This window comes from Acinonyx jubatus, chromosome X (genome assembly GCF_027475565.1).
Source record: "Acinonyx jubatus isolate Ajub_Pintada_27869175 chromosome X, VMU_Ajub_asm_v1.0, whole genome shotgun sequence".
NCBI lineage: Eukaryota > Metazoa > Chordata > Mammalia > Carnivora > Felidae > Acinonyx > Acinonyx jubatus.
The window spans coordinates 1340084-1360669 of record NC_069389.1 but is presented as its reverse complement, the minus strand read 5'-3'; the positions used below and the strand labels follow the sequence as shown (position 1 = coordinate 1360669).

The window sequence follows — 20586 nt, the reverse complement described above, 5'->3', positions numbered from 1 at the left end:
CATTTCAACACAATGAGGACCTTTGTTCTTCTAGAAGAAAAAGGCTCCTTGAGCTTGGCTTGGGGTAAAAGATCGTCAGCAGGCAAACCCTTCCTGGCATCGGCACAAAAACGCGTGAACAGAACGTGTGACACCTGCATTTTGATGCACGGGCGTGTAAGCGTGTATCAGTCAGTGCCTGTAAATCTGAGCACCTGCTGGCAGGTGGCCAGTCGAGACGGCTGCTGAGGGCGGCTTGGGGGAGGGTGTGCGTGCCCAGGGGTGCAGCCTGTGGAGTCAGTGGGGTCCGTCTCTCCCGCCCGTTGGGCTAAGCGGCCCTCAAATCTGGTTTTCCAAATGCTCCCTCAGAAGTCCCTCCTGCTGGACCTGCTTTGCACCGTCCCTTCTGCCTCAAGGATGCTCGCTGGTCCTTGTCTGCGACATGCAGCTCACACCCCCGCCCCCTGCCCGTGGAAGTGAGCTCAGTCTCCCCGGGACCCCCTCTCAGTCGTGTGTCACAGGGACGCATCAGGGGGCCGCCTCTCAGTGTTGCACTGTCGCCCTCATTCCGTGCAGCCTTCCTGGGGCTCACACACGCACCCCCGGTGCCGCGAGACAAAAATCTTGTCTGTTCCTCTGTTTGAAGACTGTTCCCGTCACTCCTTCTGTGTCTTCAAAAGATGCCCCCGATGGAAGATGCGAGGAAGCCTTTGATGTGTGGTGCTGATTTAACACCCGTCCATTGAAAAGGTGGCGGGAGAGCCGTCTCTGGCATGTTTGCCCTTTTCTCTTTGGCTGCCAGGAAGCTCAAGGCGGAAATTGCTCTTGGAGCTCCATGGGAGGGGGGGGTCTTAGGATCGGCATAGATGCAGATGATTTTTAGTCTTCCCAGGTGGTTCAGGTCTATCTCTGGAACTGAGTTTGAGGATTTGATTTACTCCCCCCACCCTCCCCCACACTCGTTATTAACATGCATCGTATAAGCAACTTCCATAAATTATATTTGCACACCTTGAACACGGAGCCTGAAGTTTTTATCGTTTCAAATCATTTGTGTTCATTTGGCTTAATCCCGGGAAGCTTTACGGCTCAGGATCTGTGTCTTTAACTTTGAAGTTGGGAAAATAGAAGGTGTTATTTTTCCAAAGGGCACATACTACGCACAAAGGGCAGAGGTAGTAACAGAAGGAGACTTTTAAACATGTCTTGCAGCGTAAGGGCGCCTGGGTGGCTCAGTGGGTTCGGCGTCCGACTTCTGCTCAGGTCACGATCTCCCAGCTCGTGAGTTCGAGCCCCATGTCAGGCTCTGCACCGACAGCCTGCTTGGGATTCTCTCTGTCTCCCCCTCTGTGCCCCTCCCTGGCTCACGCTCTCATGAAATAAGTAAATAAACTTAAAAAAAAAAAAAGATGTCTTGCAAAATTAAGTTTTGCATCGTAACCTTATATCTGGAAACAACACTCACGACCTTGAGGCACCTGGTACCTCCTATCACGCTTTTGGGGATTCTGGTATCTCGAAAATCACAGTTGGGTGTTAAGTGAAGATTCGTTCATGTATTTCCGTGGAAGCCTGGAAACTTGTCTCCCAACACAGCAGGGGTGCATTTTCCCCGTAAACCCGTCTCCTTGAGTCTTTATGAACCAGGGCATTTGTTTCGTTAGTGTTTCTGTGTCGGGCTGGTGATCGCTGTTCTGATGGGATCGTCAACCCAAAGACCACCCCCAGGGCCATATGTTTGAGACAAAGTCTGGAATGGGAATGGCGTCCATATTGCACAGGGATCCTTCCCACCAGGAGACGGGCGTGGGCAGGACGCGTGTGATTAAGCTACGTTAAGGTTAATGCTGTGCTCGCTCAGGAAATGATTGATTTCAGAACAAAAGGAATTCATGTTCACGTCCATTCCGGAAACACGCAAAGCCACGAGGAAGGAAATTAAGTCAAGGTCGGTATTCTTACGACCTCTCTCCCGTGCGAAATTCTCAGTCACCGTTTCTTTCTTTCTTTTTTTTTTTTTTTAAGTTTATTTATTTTGAGAGCCAGTGGGGGAGGGGCAGAGAGAGAGGGACACAGAGAATCCCAAACAGGCTCGGAATCATTCTTCGTTTCTTAAAATACTTCTCTCTCTTCCTCCGATTCCACCCACGTGCCTACTAGCCCGTTTCATATTGGCCGTGACCCTTGGGAGCTCTGTTTTTGTTTTTATTTTTTTTTCCACTTAAAAAAATATTCCCTTTGTATTTTAGCTTAAATAATGTTTCTTCATGGTTATTTTGAAGGAGAGACAGACAGAGTGAGAGCAGGGGAGGGGCAGAGAGAGATGGAAACACAGAATCAGGCTCCAGGCTCCGAGCTGTCAGCACAGAGCCTGATGCAGGGGTTGAACGCATGAACCATGAGATCTTGACCTGAGCCGAAGTTGGATGCTTAACCAACTGAGCCACCTGGGGGGCCCCGACTTAACATACACATCTCATGTGTGTATATATTATATACGGATATGTATCCTGCTTTCTGTTTTTTTCTCCTTAAGCAGCATGGCTAGCCATTTCTGGGAAGGAAGTGTGTGTAAATCGGGAGGGTCTGGGGGCCTCGCCTGTTATGATTTAAGCGTTAAGCACTGCCCGCCAATCTCGCTTTGGGATGAAAGCTTAGGACTGCTTACAAAGACCTTGCTGTCTGCCTTTTGCTGGTGACCCTGAGCGCCGCGAGATGTCCTGTCCGGGTAAATACAAGGGTGTGCGTGTCCCCGCGTTTGGACACCAGGCTCCCCTCCTCTCTTGGACCTTGGGTCCTCACCTCTGTCACCTGTAAAGGGAACGTGGGACTGGACCGTCGCTCATGCATTTTCCCTGCAGAACCTCTCTGTGATCCTGCTGTCCTCCCATCAGTAGCCCACGAGAACAGCCTGGTTATAAAGAGCGTGCATCCTGCTGGGACCTAAACCCACCTGAGGGGAGGGCTCCCTGGTTGTTGAGTGGAGGCTGGGTGTCTGCAAACTTGCTGTGTAGCCTGAAGGAGTCGCATGGAGTGAGGTCCTTTAGAGAAGTTGCCCCAGCCGGAGACACTCTTCCTGGTGGAGACTGTGTTTTCAAATGTTTCAACGTCCGTAGGGTGGGGAAGATATCCAGTTGGCCTGCTCAGGCTTTCCTCTGTGGGCTTAGTTCTTCATTTTAGGGACGAGAATGCCTGACCGTGGCGGCATGTGCCCGTGGAAGGAAAGTGGATTCCTGGAAGGATCTCTTAACACGGGGATCAAAGCTGGTCCTTGCCCACCAGGTGCAATTCTTCACCTGCACTTGGGCCATGCTCGCAGGGCTGCTGACTGTTTGTTCCCTGCGTGATCGTGCAGACAGAGGGTGGGTGAGGAGACCCCACGGTGTGGACGCGGGGCAGGCTGTACATCCCTACGCACAGGGACGCAGGCTGCGGTGACGATCCTTGGTTTCACCTTGGAAGCATGTGCTGTATCTCCAAGGGAGATTTTTAGAAGTGATTTTGCGGGACCACACGATGAGTGCCTTTCATGTTGCACAGTGTATTGGTCAGTGCCCCCACCCACATCGGGACCATCCCATTTCAAATTCCTACCCACAATGCCAGACACGTGTGCCATCCAAGTGGATGCACTTTTGCTACTCGGATGGTACCTCAGGGGCTTTTCACAAGTATTTTTCTTATTCGGTACAAACCCAAAGGCCGTTATAAAGACCATGCCGTATGTTTTCATATACACGGCGATCTTTGCCGCTTTTTTGTTATAGACTGTTTTTTTCCTTGATTTTTAACAACTCTTACAAACAAGAAAATACCTCTTTGCATGTGATAGGATTGCAATTTTTTTTTCCAGTTTATCATTTTTTTTTTCCAACTTTGCTTTTGGTATCTTTTTTTTTTTTCCACCAGTGAAATTTGTTTACTTAATTTTTCTCACCTTTGACTTATAATTAGGGATGGCTTTTTGTACTCTGAGATTAAAGATAAACGTATTCATGCTTTTTCTGTAATATCTTCATTGTGTGACTTCTTCTTCTTGGTTGTTTGATGTGTACTATGAGGTATGGGTCTAATTTTTCTTTTTTTGCCCCAATGTCTATTTAGGTGACCCAACACTGTTCCCCCCTCCAATGTCTATTTAGATGACCCAACATCGTCCCCCCCCATGTCTATTTAGATGACCCAGCACTGACCCCCCCATGTCTATTTAGATGACCCAAAATCATCTCCCCCCATGTCTATTTAGATGAGCCAACACTGACCCCTCCCCCAATGTCTATTTAGGTGACCCAACACCATTTATTAAAACGTTCATCTTGGTCACCTTTATCGTACGCTGAAGCTCTCCTCGCTGGCCAGTTCCTGGAGTAGGAGCACACTTTTCAAATGCAAACCAACCCATCCACAGCCCTCACCCCACTGCCTCCAAGACCCCACTCTGGGCCACGATCCACACTACCCCCCCAGTCACTGCAGGGCCAGGGACCCACAACTAGGACAGCCCCTACCACCTGGAGAGTGCTGAAATCGCCCACACTAGCCCACGCGAAACCAGCTTAGCCTGATTACCTCACCCATTTCTTTGCACGATAAAGGCTCAAGTCCACATTTCCTTGTCCGTCTGCATCCTGACCCACCTGCTGCTTCCCCGTGGGGCCCCGCCGCGTGGCGTGCCCCCTCCTCTTGGGCACTGCGATCAGGAAACTTCTTTTTCAGTGGCAAGCAGTCACCCCCCAATCTGCTGCCCTCCTCCGTCCTTGGGCAACAGTAAAGACTACACTTCCGACCCAGATACTCCCTGCCTGGTGTTGCCTGGGAACATTTGCCGTGGACTCCGTCCGCGGTTGTGAACACGACACCCGCATCTGCTCAGGACCTTCCCACGAGGAACCAAACCACACGCACCGCACCACGCCTCCCCTGGCCCGTCCACGTTCTCCCGTGGCGGGGTTCTGATGCACGCGCACGCCGCCTCTCAGCCTCACGTTGATGTTTTTGTCTCTGGTCTGTTTCTCCTGCAGTTTTTCCCCCACAACCCGACCGTGTGGCCATAGTGACCGGAGGCACGGATGGCATCGGCTATGCCACGGCGAAGCAGCTGGCGAGGCTCGGCATGCACGTGATCATAGGTGACGATTGCATTTTTGGCTAACGCCAGGGAGCCAGTAGCTCGCGCGTGTCTGCATGCAGACAGTTGTTTGCTCGTGGGTGCGACGGTCCTTTGCGCAAAACCCCTACGCGTGTCCTCTTTGCATCCCCAGTCCTACTGCATTAGGACCCACCTTAGTGACCTCATGTTACCTTAATCCCCTCTTTAAAGACCCACCCCCAAACACAACCACATTCTGAGGACCTAGGGCTCAGGGCTTCACTGTATGAACCTGGGGAAGACACGACGTAGTCCGTACCACACTCTCAGCCGGTGTTCACAACGCTGGCTTCCTCTGCTGCCAGATCCTAAAGACCCTGTATTTTCCCTTCTCCTATTCCAAACTCTCTCTGTTCCTTATCCCAGCTTCTAACTGCTCTTTGAAAATGAAGGGATTTTCCTTGCCTGGAAAAAGAGAGAGTTCCAAGGACCCATTTTGCTTTTGTTTAATAGTTCCAGGGAACCGGGGGTAGAATTTGTAATCAGCTGGCAAAAATGCTATGTGCACATCAGCTTTAGGGAAAAAAAAACAAGCACCCAATGCTAATTATGTTCTCTCTCTTTTTTTTTTTTTTTTTTGTTTTTTTTTGAGAGAGAAAGAGAGTGCCTATGCCAGCAGGGGACGGGCAGAGGGGGAGACAGAGAGAGAGAGAGAATCTTAAGCAGGCACGGACCCTGACATGGGGCTCGAGGTCACAACCGCGAGATCATGACCTGAGCCACAATCAAGAGTCAGATGTTTAACTGCTGACCCAGGTGTCCCACTAACTACGTCCCCTACTGACATCATCTGCATTTAATTACTACCTTTTATGGTGTCTGTTTATATATAAATCGTATTACACGTCTCGTTTTAGCCGTTAAGGATTGCTTTCCACTTAAGACTTTCTAAATAACATGACGCATGGTCGTTTACTGAACCATTAGTGATTTATTTCTTCCTTTCTCCCATTTTTTCCTGTATCTTTTGCCCGCTACCATCTATTGAAGGGTGGTTTTGGATCCGAACCTCTAGTCGAGGCTGGATATTTCAACATGAATGTGTTTCGTTCCTTCCTGGCTCTTCTGAGCTCAGGACACAGTCACGTTTCCCCTTTCCCAGTCCTTGGACACTGTTGGCATCCAGTTCTGCTTAAATGCATTAATATTAAAAATATGAATCCATTACGAAAATCCATTAATCCACTAAAATCCATTAATATTATAAACCAAAGGATACTGAGGTACAGATATAAAAATATGTAAGAACACAAACTCATCACGTAATGGCGTACATTAAGTGACCTCCTGGGGGCTTTAGGGACATCTATGATTGGCCCCTGTGAGGATCTTAAGCTTTATTTTGAGCCAGCTTCAACACATGAACCCTGTTATGAAAGTGTATCTGGTTTCTGGCGGTGGCCAGGTCATAGACCCTGCCCAGACTTCTGTGTCTTGTCCACATTCTTAGGGGTTGGCCACCATGATATGGGTGATTGCTGATGTTGAAACTCACAGTCCTGAGTTCCATGGAGGATGTCTGGGGTGGGGGGCTCTTGACCCACATGGGGAACCCCAGGTCCAGCCAGCGTGGTCTTCTGTTTTCTTTGGCCCACGTGGGTATACGCAGTGATTCCTTCCGTCCCGTAACCAAATAGACTCACACTCCTAAATGTGAATCTTTTCTTACGCTTTTGCAAAACATGACTCTGCAGTTTAAAATTTTGTGTGTGTGTGTCACATGGCCCTTCCCACATTTCACTTTTTGAAAACCTATGGTTTCTTACAGTGATTCCTTCCTCACGGACCCACGTAGGCATCTCCCTGTCATGAACAATTGGGTCTGTTGAACGGAACACATTTCTCAGGCTTTGGGACGGGTGGATTACTTCTTGGTCTACCTCACCGTTTTCTTTCCTCGTCAGAGTGTTGTTTTTTCCTTCAGGGATGCGTCCAAGTGCCCGTTGTCTGCATAGATGGGGAAATGTTGAACAGTTTTTGACAAGTCCTTGCATGGGCTGTCTTTACCAATGTCCGCATCTTCCCTCGCAGATGGAGAGGGGTTGTTTGCAGATGTGGGGGTCTTACAGGAGAGAGGGCCTGTCTGAGTGTGCATTTCTAGACGTCTTCCTCAGTTTTAGCACCTCTGTGATGTGTTTATGTCTCCCTGGGACCTGAGCACATCAGGGGACAGGGCATGTGAGCAGACAGACTGGGTCCTCTAGGAGACTCCTGCTGTATCTGGGATTTCTGCCGCCATGTGGAATGACTTGATCAAAGTGACATCAGCTCTTGAACACAAGGAGAAATAGGTGCCCTCTGAGGGCCTGCTGAATTTAGGCTAGTGGCAGAAGGAAGCTGGTGGAGCAGGACAGGGAGGGAACGTCTGGTCTGAGAAAAGACAGAGGCTGTCATCCAGCCCTCGTTATCTCTGCCCCTGTGACTTCTCCAGTGCACTTGTCTGTTTCATCTTCTTAATTCCTTATGAAACTGGGCAATGTTGCAATGTGAACAGAAATCATTCCATTCCTGTGCTGTTTGCTGCAGTGTGGTGGTTTAGGTCATGATGACATCTAGTTGATTAGGAGATCATGAGGTCTAGTTGGGTTGGGTCATGATGAAGTCTAGTCGGGTTAAGTGATGATGAGGTCTAGTTGACATATCATGATGAGGTCTGCTTGGGTTATATCATGATGAGGTTTAGTTGACTTATATCATGATGAAGTCATAGATGGGTTATGTCATGATGAGGTCTAGTTGACTTATATCATGATGAGGTCTGGTTGGGTTATATCATGATGAGGTCTAGTTGACTTATATCGTGATGAAGTCTAGATGGGTTACATCATGATGAGGTCTAGTTGGGTTAGGTGGTGATGAGGTCTAGTTGACTTATATCATGATGAGGTCTGCTTGGGTTATATCATGATGAGGTTTAGTTGACTTATATCGTGATGAAGTCTAGATGGGTTACGTCTTGATGAGGTCTAGTTGGGTTGGGTGATGATGAGGTTTAGTTGACTTATATCATGATGAAGTCTGTATGGGTTATGTCATGATGACCTTCCTTGGGTTGGGTCCTGATGAGGTGGAGTTGGGTTACTTTATGGGGAGGTCACATTGGTGTAGGTCATGCTGAACTCTAGTTGAGTGAGTAGTATGTAGCACAGACACAATGCAGTGACAGCATGTGAGCAAGCATGTGGCACCCATGCATGCAAGGACTGGAACCCTGATTGTTATCACCTCCTCATTTAGGTGATGTTTGCTGAGCACCAGGAACATCCCTGCCAGCGGCAAAGTTCTCATTTTCTTGAGCAAAGCAGAGTAAGCTCCACCTGTGCTCTTTTCCACAGAGCTTCTGTTGTCTGTGTTTACACCTTCACCATGGGTTACAGTGTGACCCTCTCCGTCAGTCCCATCGAGTGTGGAATCTTCCCTGCTTCCCGAGTCTTTCAGGGCGTAATTGCCTGCATTCCGAGAGTGGCAATTTGTCATTTTGTGTGACAGTTGGATACAAGGCCACTTAATGAAATACCGTCATCGGACACTTTAACACAAATGTCGTATTAAGTAAAAAAGAAGACGTGTGTATATTCAGAAATTTCAAATTTGCTAATCCTGCGTCTGCTAATGTTTAGAGAATAATCAATTACTTGCTAAAAAACTGAAAACAGAACTTGGGTTTAAGTCAAGCACGTTAATATTGCTGTACATCCATTAATTAGTTTCTCCCCTGCTCACAATATCTTAGTTATTATTGTTTCAGAACACTATTTTGGTGGAAGATGTTTGTTCCTAAGTCTTCATGACCAGCCATCTAAGGCGGAGACCAAGGGCCAGTAAATATTCTTTCTGTGATGGGCCAGATAACAAATATTTCCATAGGTGTGTTTCTCCCCGATCAGTTCTGCCTTCATAACAACAAAGTGGTCACTGCCAGTATTTAAAGCTACAGGCATAGCTGTTGTTCCACTATTTTTTTTTTTCCTTTTTACAATAAGGGGACCTTCAGATTTGGCCCTAGGCTCATAGTCTGCTGACCTTGGTTTAGGCTCAACATCTTACAAAAACCCCACACAAACAGATGGAAGTTACATTGCGTCTTGTAGACTCTCGAAATACGGTGGATAGGATGCCGTCCAAAGAGAGGGAAGTGACTCAATGCCTTGTCGACGTTATGGGTAGGACGTCTGTGGGACGCGTGGCACGTGGAAAGCTTAGCCCTCCAGAGGAAGGACTTGTAGACGGCAGACCCACTGTGTCTGTGCCCAGTAGCATCCTGGTCGAATTCTCTCTGTTTTGTGATGTGTGCTCAGTAAACGTAGGAAAGACCTTTACCAAAAACATGCCTGAGAAAGCGAGGCACGACCAGTCATGACCAGTTCCCCCTGCTGGTCGACGGCCCTCCTTTCTCTGGCCCTTTCTGTCTTTTTCGGGAACGTAGAGGTTCTATCCCATTTCCTGCCAGCTTCCACTGGACCGCCCCTTAATGCCAAGATGGCGAATGCCAGAAGCTTGGGCCCAGCAGCAGGTGGCTGTTTAATATTTAACAATCGCATGGGATTTCACAAGTGAGCTCCCGTACGCATGTGTGCAAACAGCATGCAGAAATGCCTCTGAAAAGGATGGCTTGGTAATCTATTCTCATTGCGATTTTCAAGATGGTTCTAGCCCAGAGCACACCCAGCCGGCAGGGGTGGGACCCGGGTGAGAAGGTGGTAGGAGCTAGCCCCCTCCCTTGGGACATGCTGGACCTGGGCCACCTGGCCATGCTAAAGGCTCTAGAAGCTTCACGCCCACACCTGTGTTCCTCAGATGCCAGGTCTAATCCCCTTCTGTGGAAGCGCTCCCATGACTCACCCCTGCAGGGACTTTCTGGGTTAGCTCATCCTTCCAAGGAGCTGAAAATCTGTCTCTGGTCCAGTTGCTTGTGAGCGCTGGTGTGTGGGCAGGCAGGGTCTCCTGAGCGTCTCCCCCACAACAGCAGCCCCATCAGGCACCCCTTAATAGCAGGACTCTGTGCTTAGGGACATCCAGAAAATAGTAGTACCCCAGCCTGCAACTGTCAGTGCACATTTACTTAGGAAGACAGCGAAGAAACCTTATTCACTATTTTAATCCCAAATTTCATAGTCTGTAATTAAAAAAATTGTTTTGTTTTTTATTTTTAATTTATTTTTAGTTTTCTTAACATTTATTTATTTTTGAGACAGAGAGAGAGACAGAGCACGAGCAGGGGAGGGGCAGAGAGAGAGGGAGTCACAGAATCGGAAGCAGGCTCCAGGCTCCGAGCTGTCAGCACAGAGCCGGATGGGGGGCTTGAACTCACAAACCGTGAGATCATGACCTTAGCTGAAGTCAGACACTTAACCGACTGAGCCACCCAGGCGCCCCTCAGTTATTTTTTAAGTAGGCTCCCCCGGGGACTTGAACTCACAACCCTGAGATTAAGAGTGGCATGGCCCACAGATGAGCTGGCCATGGCCCCGTGTTGTCCGTATTTCAGCCATGACACCCTTCACACACAAAATACGTGCCGCAACCCTTCTACACTCACGTTCGGGAAAACCACACCTGCCAAGTTTTCACGGAGTCACCGATAAGGAAATGGGAAATCCCACGTACGTAGCGGGCACATCCCATGATCAGTTTTACAGATCACACCACCAATGAGTGGACGGCCGCTGGGGTGGCTCAGTCGGTTGAGCGTCTGACTCTTGATTTCGGCTCTAGGTCAAGATCTCGCAGTTCATGAGTTCGACCGCCAAGTTGGGCTCTGCACTGACCACGGAGCCTGCTTGGGATTGTCTCTCTCTCTCTCTCTCTCTCTCTCTCTCTCTCTCTCTCTCTCTGCTCCTCTCCCTGGCTCTCCCCACCCACCCCCTGCCCGCCCCGGCAAAAAAAAAAAAAAAAAAAGTTTCTTAGAAAGTTGTATTTCTGATTTCTGCTCTGTCCTTCCCGTCAACATTTCTATGCCTACGTGATTCTTGGCTTGCCCCCAACCCCTGACGGCGTGCGTTGAACCACCAGGCACCCCACGCCCCTGTAATCACCATTAAGGAAGATGTCAAACAAACGCGTGCACCTTGTCCATCCAGGATGAAGGAGAGGCTTCCTCAGTTGGTAGGTTGACTTGGCGGGAAGGGATCCACAAGCCCATTCGGCACCAGGGCAAGAAGAGAAGCCATAAAGAGCCCACCCCAGGGCTGAGTTTTGCGTCTCAAGACGACATTATCTCGTGCTCGGTTGCACCTGGACAGCCTTCCCACTGCTTATATCTTTTCTTTTCCTTTTAGCCGGAAACAATGACAGCAAAGCCCAAGACGTTGTGCGGAGACTAAAAGAGGAGACGTTGAATGACAAAGGTACTTCTCGTAGCCCAACGGCTCTTTGCCTTGGTCTGAGTTGGTGTTTGTGGCTGAGCTGCAGACCCGGGCATGGGATTGGGGGTGCGGGGGGTGGAGGTGACTCGGGGCTGGGGGATGTCTCTCCCTGCTGCGCGTTTCCTTTGGGGATTTCCGGTCGCCACTGGAGAGTGACGAAAGACAGCAAACGTTTCACCCGTGGTCGCGTTGCTCTGTGTAGGCAGCTCCTGCGGACGCGTTGGAAGATGCTGGTCGGTTGCATCCTTGTGACTTGGGGACCTTGTTGTCATTCTGCGTCCGTCTTCTCTGCACATGTCTTCTGTATGTTGAGATTCGGGTGTGGATGTGGAAAGCCAGAGTGTTCAGGGGACAGCACTTGGTCAGCTCCTCTGTGCTGGAGGGGAGGCCGCCCAGGGTGTTGGGATGGGCGAGGCAATGATTCCAAATCACCCAGGATGGTGTGGTCACTTCCGAGAGCAGGCGCAACCCTGCCCTCAAAGCTGATGGGTACTCCAAGTGGGAACTGATTCATAGTGTTTGTGGTCTCCACAATGACTGAATGTGTCTGTAGGGTGGGCGGTGGAGGAAAGTGGTCTGAGCCAGACACACACACACTCAGAAACACACACACACACACTTTATGCGTTAATCTTGTGTGTGTTGAATCAGATAAGAAAGCAACACCATATGAGTTTTATAACATACGAAGCTGGACCCTTGGAAGGAGTCGGTCAGTGGAGGGCCTCCCAACATGTCAGGGGGAGGATGCTGGGGCTTGGCCATGTGGGGGCAGTTGGGTGGTAGTCCTTGAACAGACTTTCACTTTGGCTGGATCTGCATCCAGTCTCAGAGGCCCCCAGAGATGCTGTCCATGCAGCCCGGGGCCATTCCCTGCCCTGTAGGTCAGCAGGTACACCAGCAGCTCCCACCAGTGGCTGGCCCCAGCTCCCTATCCCTGGGTGGCCATCCACCCACAATGTACCATCCATCCATCCCCCATCCATCCCCCATCCACCCCCCTATCCATCCATGCATCCATCCATCCATCCACCCACCTATCCATCCATCCATCCATCCACCCACCTATCCATCCATCCATCCATCCATCCATCCATCCACCCATCCATCCCCCTATCCATCCATCCATCCATCCACACATCCATTCACTCATCCACCCACCCATCCATCCATCCATCCATCCCCCCATCCATCTATCCATCCATCCATCCATCCATCCATCCATCCATCCATCCGTCTTCCTGCAATCACAGAACACCCTGTCTAGCTCAGGATGCTCTCCAGCACTGAGCTCAGATGGAGACACTTCTCTCCAGACCAGCCTGCACCCACTGGAGCCTGCGAAATTCTTGCCCACACACTGCCAGTAACACGAGTTGGCATGAGGCCCATGGGAACCACACTTACTCATGGCTTATGGCTCTTCCTTGACTTCCTGCATTGGGTAATTGTGTCTCTGGCAATTTTTTTTTTTTTTTTTTTGAGCAAGCAAGCAAGCACACATCTTAACAACATTGCACAGATTACTGTCCAGAGCACAGTGATTTCTCAATACCTAGTTTCTCTCCAGCATACCTCCACCCCTTGTCTGGACTTAATCTAGGAAAAGAAAAATCTAAGTTCTTGGTTGCATGCTTCATCCTCCTTACTCTCCCATACTTTCTGCTTTTGAAGTCATGGTCAGTTGAGATCCTACTTTGTGTTGATATGGGAGGCTATCCACATCCCAACCTTCAACTAGCTGAGCTCTTGGAAGGATAGTTAATGACTGTTTTGAGGAACTGAGATAATAGGGCTCATTTCTCCACCAAGAGATTTTCCAGGGACAAGAGTTTCAATACGTGATCATCATGTAGCCATGGTGCCAATGTCTTTATTGCTCTTGAGTAATACCCTGCTGACCAAAGCTGTCTCATTTGGAGTAAATACTCTTGCTCTGTGACCAAAAAAAAAAGCAAATAAATGGAATAACATCAGATGGCATGAAATGAAATAAGACAAAAAATAAAAATACAAAACCCAACACCACCACACAAGCAAACAACAGGAAGTCATAACAGCATCCCAGTGAATCCAAGTGGGATTAGAGAATTTAAATCCTCTCAAAAAGACTGCAAGAACGTAATTGTGTTTTGGACATTCACCGTAGGCTCACACAAGCTGCGGTGGAATCCTAAACCTTCAGTGTAATCCCACTGGAGATACGGTGTCTGCGATCTTTTCCCTAAAAGGCTTTACTTTGTGTTCTTCAGAAATGTCTTCCTGACCAGTTTCCACCTTTCCTAATGCCATTCTGCCAGCATAAATCTCTCTCTGTGTTTAGTGGGAAGAGGGGCCAGCTGTTGGATTCACGGGATACTTAGGTATTACATCCGGTTTGCTTTCCTTAAGAGAAAACAGCGCTCAGTTTTTTTTTTATAAGCTTCACCTGTGCCAGGAAAAGTCAGTTGGGTCCACTTCCCGGCGAGATGGCAATACATCTTTGTGAACGCCTGGGTCATCCAACTCACTATAAAATACTTAAAGTGGTCATGGAAGCAAAAGATACCATGACATCAGTTCGGTATTCGTTAAGGCAACAGGAAATGGCGTCTCTGGGTAGGAATCTACTACTCTGTCATCCAAGAGAGATTCATATCTTGAACGTAGACCTATCTTGAGGCGAGTAGACACCTACCATTTTTCTTCTACTCATAGACTCTCTGATTTTCTGGAAGGATCCTTCTGGAGCTTGGTCCATTGCAAAAAACTTGACTGAGTGTTGATTGCATGGGTTTTGTTTTTCTCCCCACCACGTGTGGTTTTTCTTTATAGCATAGAGTTCTCAACACCTAATACCTATAGCGTGAAGTGCTTGACGCGCGTTGGCTGGCCGACACTCCCGTGTATCGCCAAGAGTAGTTTGAACAATGTTCTGTGTGTATATTTAGGTCTGGTGTACGTTCAAGACCACCTGTCTTCCCTACATACCATGAAATGGCCCTTATTGTCATGAATTTTTCAAACTAGAGTCCTATTTTTTTTTTTTTTTTTTTACCTTTCAATTTTAATTTAGCGTCCTGAGCTAGTCAAGGAGCACGTATGCTAGCTAGCCAGCAACAGCCAGGCAGACAGACAGACTGCTGGTTTCCTGTGGGTAATTAGAAGGCTTTAGAAGGTCACTGTGTCTTTCCTGAAGGCGCAGAAGGAGACGCTCAGCACGTTCTGAAAATTTAATCGGCTATTATAGCTGTCATCTTGTTCCTTACATTAAAGGCTCTTCATTTCCCGGAGTTTGCAACGATCAATTCTAACCTTTTGAACCACTAGCAAGGTGAGTTCTATGAGAGAGGGCGATTGTCTGCCTGATTGCCTTAGCGCCTCTATAAATAACGGCAGGATTTTTTTAAAAATCCCGCAAGGAAGAATTTTCCTCCTCACCTTGCCTGCCACATTCTGTGTCTGCCACCAGAAATTTATGGGATACTTTCACTCCCCACAGTGTCATTGGCCATTTAATTTCCACGTTTGCTTTGGACACATTTTAGATGGTTCCTTTGAACACAGCTCAAGATGCTCCGTGCATCCAAGGTCAGTGATGGGACATCACCCACATGAAACCGTTTCAAAAATAAATATTCTAGAAATGTTACTTCTGTGTTTTTCCCTCTGGGGGAAATCAAGTGGATTCTAGGGCATATAGAAAATATAGTCAGAAAGGGCTTTATTTATTTATTTATTTTTTAAAGCGTGCAGTGTTCTCTAAAAGGAATAGCCACATGATTTCCATGATGCGTGGTTTTCAGTAGGCAGAAGCCATTGTGTTAGCGAGGTACAAGTCCATCAGATGCCCTGTAGATGCTGTAACGTCTTACCGCCAGGAGAGTCCCGGGAAGGTGCTGGAGTGCCTTGGAGATAAGTATTTGTATTTCCTGTATTTTCAGGTTTTATCTTAAAGGCTTTTCTCATGCACCCACGTGGCGCTGTCTCCAGAGAGACCATTAACCACGTGTTCTGCTCATCACAAACTTCTGTACCTTTCCTGTGTCGGAAAGTCTTGCCACTTGGCCTGCGTGTTTCGAAAGCTATTTTCGGTGGATGCAGAATTCCATGTTGAAAACATCCTGCGACGCCCCCAGGATGTTAAAGGTGTTCTGACACAGACCTTTGTCACTTGGGATGAGAAGTCAGCTGTAATCATTGTCAATATTTCATGAATATAAGTGTCTTGTCCAGTTTTTTCTGTTGTCTTCTTCATTTACTTTCTGTTTTCAGAAGTTTGTGAATATGCCTAGGTGGGTCCCTTTTTCTCTCTGTGTTTAGCCTGTTTGGGGTTAAAAAGCTTTCTCTATCTGTGTAGTTGGCTATGATAAAATTTAGAGAATTTTCAGCCATTTTTTTTTCCAAAAAAACTTTCTTCTTTCCATCGTGTCCTTATGGGTCTACGATTACACATACGTTAGGTCGCATCACACTGTCTGGCCGTTGTATCATTGAGCACAGTTCGTGTTACCCCAGCTTTCAAAAATTTTGCTCTGTGTGTCAGTTTGGGTGATTTCTACGGACCTACCTCAAGTTCACCAAATTGTTTTTTCAGCCGTGTGTGTTATACTCTTACCCCCATGATTGGATTTGTGATTTGAGCCAAACAAACTGTATTTCTCAGCTTTTGGGTTTCCAGTTGGTTGTTTTTAGTCTACATATTTTTCCTGGTGTTTCTTGTATCTTCATCCTTGATGTCCGTCTGCACTTGTAGGCTCCTTAATACGTAGTAGTTAAAGTTCTCTTCTGAGACTTCTAACATCTGTATCATCTCTGGGTCTGTTTCTATTGATTTTGCCCCTCTTGATGGCAGGTGACTACATGTTTCTTTGTTTTGTTTTGTTTTTTTTAATTTTTTAATGTTTATTTTATTTTTGAGAGAGAGACAGAAAGAGAGACACAGAGCGTGAGCAGGGGAGGGGCAGAGAGAGAGGGAGACACAGAATCCGAAGCAGGCTCCAGGCTTCGAGCTGTCAGCACAGAGCCCGATGCGGGGCTCGAACTCACAAACTGGGAGATCATGACCTGAGCTGAAGTCAGACGCTCAACCGACTGAGCCACCTAGGCGCCCCTCATTTTCTTGTTTCTTTGTACGTGAGTGATTTTTATTGTGTATTAGTCACCGTGAATGATCCCTAGTACGGATTTTGGATTCTGTTATCTTCCTCTGAAGAATGTTGAGATTTGTAGCAAGCAATGATATGATTTGCAGGATACCTAGATCTTGTGGGAGCTCAACTAAAGGTCTCGTTAATCATGAGTCTATTTCAATGTTGCCCTTGGGCCTTGGATGGAGCTCTTAATCTTGAGACACAGCCCTTTCTTCAAAGATCTGGACCATCTCAGGTTTCAGGTGAGAGTCCAACGTGTTCACTAAGTCCTTCCAACTTGGCAGGACTTAAATGTCATCTTGTCTCCCCATCACCAGGCAGCAGCTGAAACTTCTCTCCTCATCTTTCAACCTGCTAGCTGTTGTTTGCTTCCGAGTTCCCTGATGTCTCAAGTTGGAGCCTTTGAAATTAATTACTCAGCCGAGGGTTCTGCGGGAGTTTCTACCCACATTTTGATTCTCTGCCCACCCCCCCCCCCCCCGCTCCGTGGCCTTTCAGTGCCGTCGATTCCAGCTGCGTTAACGGCCCCAAACTCTGCCCTTTGAGTCCTCAGCTCGTCTGTCTACGACTTTCTGAGTAAGCTCCGCACCTGTGCACCTTGCAACGTGAGAAGTACCCCCGGGGCGGGCAGTGGGGGGAGGTGGGAAGGATAAATGAAAACTGTCTTTGGCATACCAGGATCTGTGATGATTCTCTACTAAGCTACAGAGGTGAGGAGCCTGAACAAAAGAAAACATTCATCTGCTTTATGTTGGCAATTTCCATAGTGAGGGAAACAGCCAACATCGTGTTGGATACTTGCTGTCTACTGAGTAATGTAAAAAGCTCGTTATATGTATTGACTCAGGTGTCCTGTCCTTTGAGGTAAGTATGACCACTAGATGCATTTTCCAAATGAGGAAAGTGGGGCCGTAAAGCGTTTAGGGTAGTGGCTGTCCTTCACGTACTTAGTAAGTGGAGGTGTTGGGATTTGAACTCGACGTCCAGGAATGAACTCAGAAATAAGTGAGATCCTTGGGGGTGGGGAGATGGGGCGGGGTGGAGAGTGGCAGGGAGGAGGAAGAGAAAGAAACAGCTGAAGCATCTTGGCAGATGGGAGTTGCGTTGGGTGCCCACCGGCCGGGGTCTTCTAGGAACGCTGGTTTGTGTACTGTAATCTGTTCTGTCCCCCGGAAGACCTGTTACATACCCAGCTGGCTTGTAGGTGAGTGTGTGCTGTGGGTTCACATGTGTGTGAGGACAAAGGTAGCATTCCGTGCTTCCGTCAATGGGACAAAATGACGGCCAGAAAGACACAGTGGCATGACCACCCTTTCCCTCTTCTTGTCCGGAGAAACTCAGCAGGGTAGACCACCCGCCCCCCCAAGAGCCCTGAAAGTGCCCCAAGAGCTGGGGAGGGCTCTAGGGGGTCCGCACAGCTCACGACGAGGGCTCGGATCCTTCAAATCCAGAACGTCACCCCAGGAGGAAGCGTGAGCCAGCTGCCGTTGGGTTCTGTGTATGTATCATCGACCCGCACGGCGTTGGGTTTTCCCTTTCCCTTCTGCCTGGCGTCTTGCTGTCCCCCGTTTTATCCTGTTGGACGTCTTTCTCTGTTAACAAATAGAAGTGCTTATTTTTGTGGCCATCTACCCTTCCATTGTGGAGACGCACCAAACCCTTTGCCTAATTTCTTATCAACGCATCTTTTTAGAAGTTTTCGTTACCGTTCGTGCTTGACGGCCTTGTATCTTTGCACGCTTTTTCACATTCCGTGTGTTTTCCTACGGAACTGCTCATCTGGGTGATGATTGGCCACTCGGCGGAGCCACGTTGGAAGAGGGCAGAATGTGCCCAGTGACATGGGGTCTTTGCAACAGCTTGCTGTGGGAGCCCGAGGTAGGGATGCCTCTCCGCCCGGGTTATTGGGCTGCCCGTCTCCGCGTGCCCTGAGTAGCCTTCTTATGTGGAGCTCACCTACACGGACTGGGCAGCTGGGTCTTGGGGCTGCTTCAGCATTTTTCTGCTTCCCTAACATATGTGTCATCGCTCCCCAGCCCAGAACCTGCTGATAAGCCCGGGCGTGGACGGGGAAGGTTTCCCCTGGGGTTGAAGTGCTTGGGATACCTGTCCCTCGGTCACTTACCTCATCGCCATCCCAGGCGTGGGCTTTGCCTGTCACACACCTGCCCTGACTCGTCCTTTGAGTGCTCCAAGTATTAACTGATGACGTGTTTTCACCCGTCCATGCTGGAGAGACAATGAGAGGGTTGATGTGGTTGCCCAGGATGGCAAGGATTTCCTAAATGTGCCGTCTTATAGCTGGCTTCCCGTCTCCAGTTTTCCAGGGGTGCACCTGTGTGTAGGAATCTCATCTTACAGACTGACCCTTCCTAGTCAGAGCAAATTCCATACCTAATCTGCTTATAAGATGAAAGATCAGAATGCATTTTAAAAACTTCCTTTTGGGAAACAAGTCACAAAAAGCCCTCTTACCTGAAACGCACCTCGAATCTCTGGTTTTATTATAAAATAAAATGATCAGATTTTAATTGTGGAGTTTGAAGATTTATAGAAAATTGAGCACGAAATGCAGAGAATGGCCGTCCACCGGCCGCCATAGTTTGGATGATTATTAACACCTTGCACGTAGAGGGCCCATCTGCTAGAGTCAGTGGGCGAGTACAGACATGGTATTGTTCCTGGAAGTCCATGGTTTGCATTGAGATCAGTCTTGCTGTTGTGCATTCTGTGGGTTTGGACAAATCTACAGTGGCATGGACCCATTGTTGTGTGTCCTACGGAGTGGATTCACTGCCCTAAAAATCCCGTGCTCCACCCACTCACCCCTCGCCTCCTCCAACCCCCAGTGACCACCGAACTTCTTACTTTCTGCATGCTTTCGCCTTCTCCAGAATGTTCTAGAGCTGGGATCATAGAGGACCCAGCATTTACAGACCAGCTTACTCATGAGCGTTAATGGTTCCTTCATATCCTTTCATGCCTGCAAAGCTCTGTTCTTTCTAGAGCTGCATCGATATTTTTATGAAGGACTATCAGCCCTCCATGCAGGACTCCGAATGCTCACGAAGAAGCACATCCCCGTGCAGAGCTGGGGGTGGGGTGTTTACGCTGAGGACGATGAGTGCCCGTGTGCAATGTCCTCACTTGTTCAAAATCCAGCTCTCATGTCACAAAGGACAGCTGGGGTCAGCGTCCGGGTGTGGTTTTAGGGTCAGGGTCAGGGTTAAGTCAGGGTTGGGTCAGGGTTGGGGTTGGGGTCAGTTTTATGGTGAAGGTTATGGTTAGCTTTAGGGTTATGGTTAGGGTTTCATTAAGGTCAAGGTTAGGTGTATGGTCAGTCTTATGAACAGGTGTTTCAGGTGAGGGTTATGGTGAAGGGTAGAGTGACTGTCACGGTTTGCTCAGAGTAGGGTATAGGGTTAGGGTCAGGGTTACAGGTTAGGATTCGGGTTAGAGGATAGGGTTAGGGTTAGGGTTATGGTGGAGGTCAGGCTTAGTGTCAGGGTTATGCTCAGAGTACGGTTAGGGGTTAGGGTTAGGGTTAGGGGCAGCTTTAAGGGTAGGATGAGGTTTCGCATTGGGTTTTGGAGTTAGGGTTATGCTCAGAGTAGAGCATAGGTTTAGGGTGATGGTGAGAGTTTGGTTTATGCTTAGACTTGGAATTGGTTTAGGGTGAGGGTTGAATAATGGATAAGGTCAGGGATTGGTTATGATCAGGGTTCCAGTTAATGTTAGTCCAGGTTGAGGATGATGCTTAGGGCGGGTCTGTGTCTCGTGTTAGTGTTAAGATGAAGTTTGAGGCTATAGGATCATTTTCAATTTCATCATTATCGTCAAGGTTAATGTGATTCAGAAGTCAGATATTGGGCATCGATCTTAGTGTTAATGGCTTTTCTCATGTTCGCATCGCGGTGTGTATCTAATCAGAGTCCAAATGTAGGTTCGGCTCACATTGGGG

General features: G+C 48.3%; 1 protein-coding gene across 4 annotated transcripts in view; it reads left to right on the top strand.

The window, feature by feature from the left end:
• Positions 1–20586, top strand: part of DHRSX (dehydrogenase/reductase X-linked) — a 203218-nt gene that overhangs the window by 21883 nt on the left and 160749 nt on the right. For all 4 annotated transcript variants that reach the window (XR_008289987.1, XR_008289988.1, XR_008289985.1 and 1 more), the window contains exons 2-3: positions 5001–5108; positions 11407–11475. Coding sequence is in view for 1 of the 4 variants with exons in the window: in XM_053202005.1 (XP_053057980.1) it covers positions 5001–5108; positions 11407–11475 (177 nt within the window). In the remaining 3 variants the exon portion in view is untranslated. The remainder of the gene's footprint in view (positions 1–5000; positions 5109–11406; positions 11476–20586) is intronic.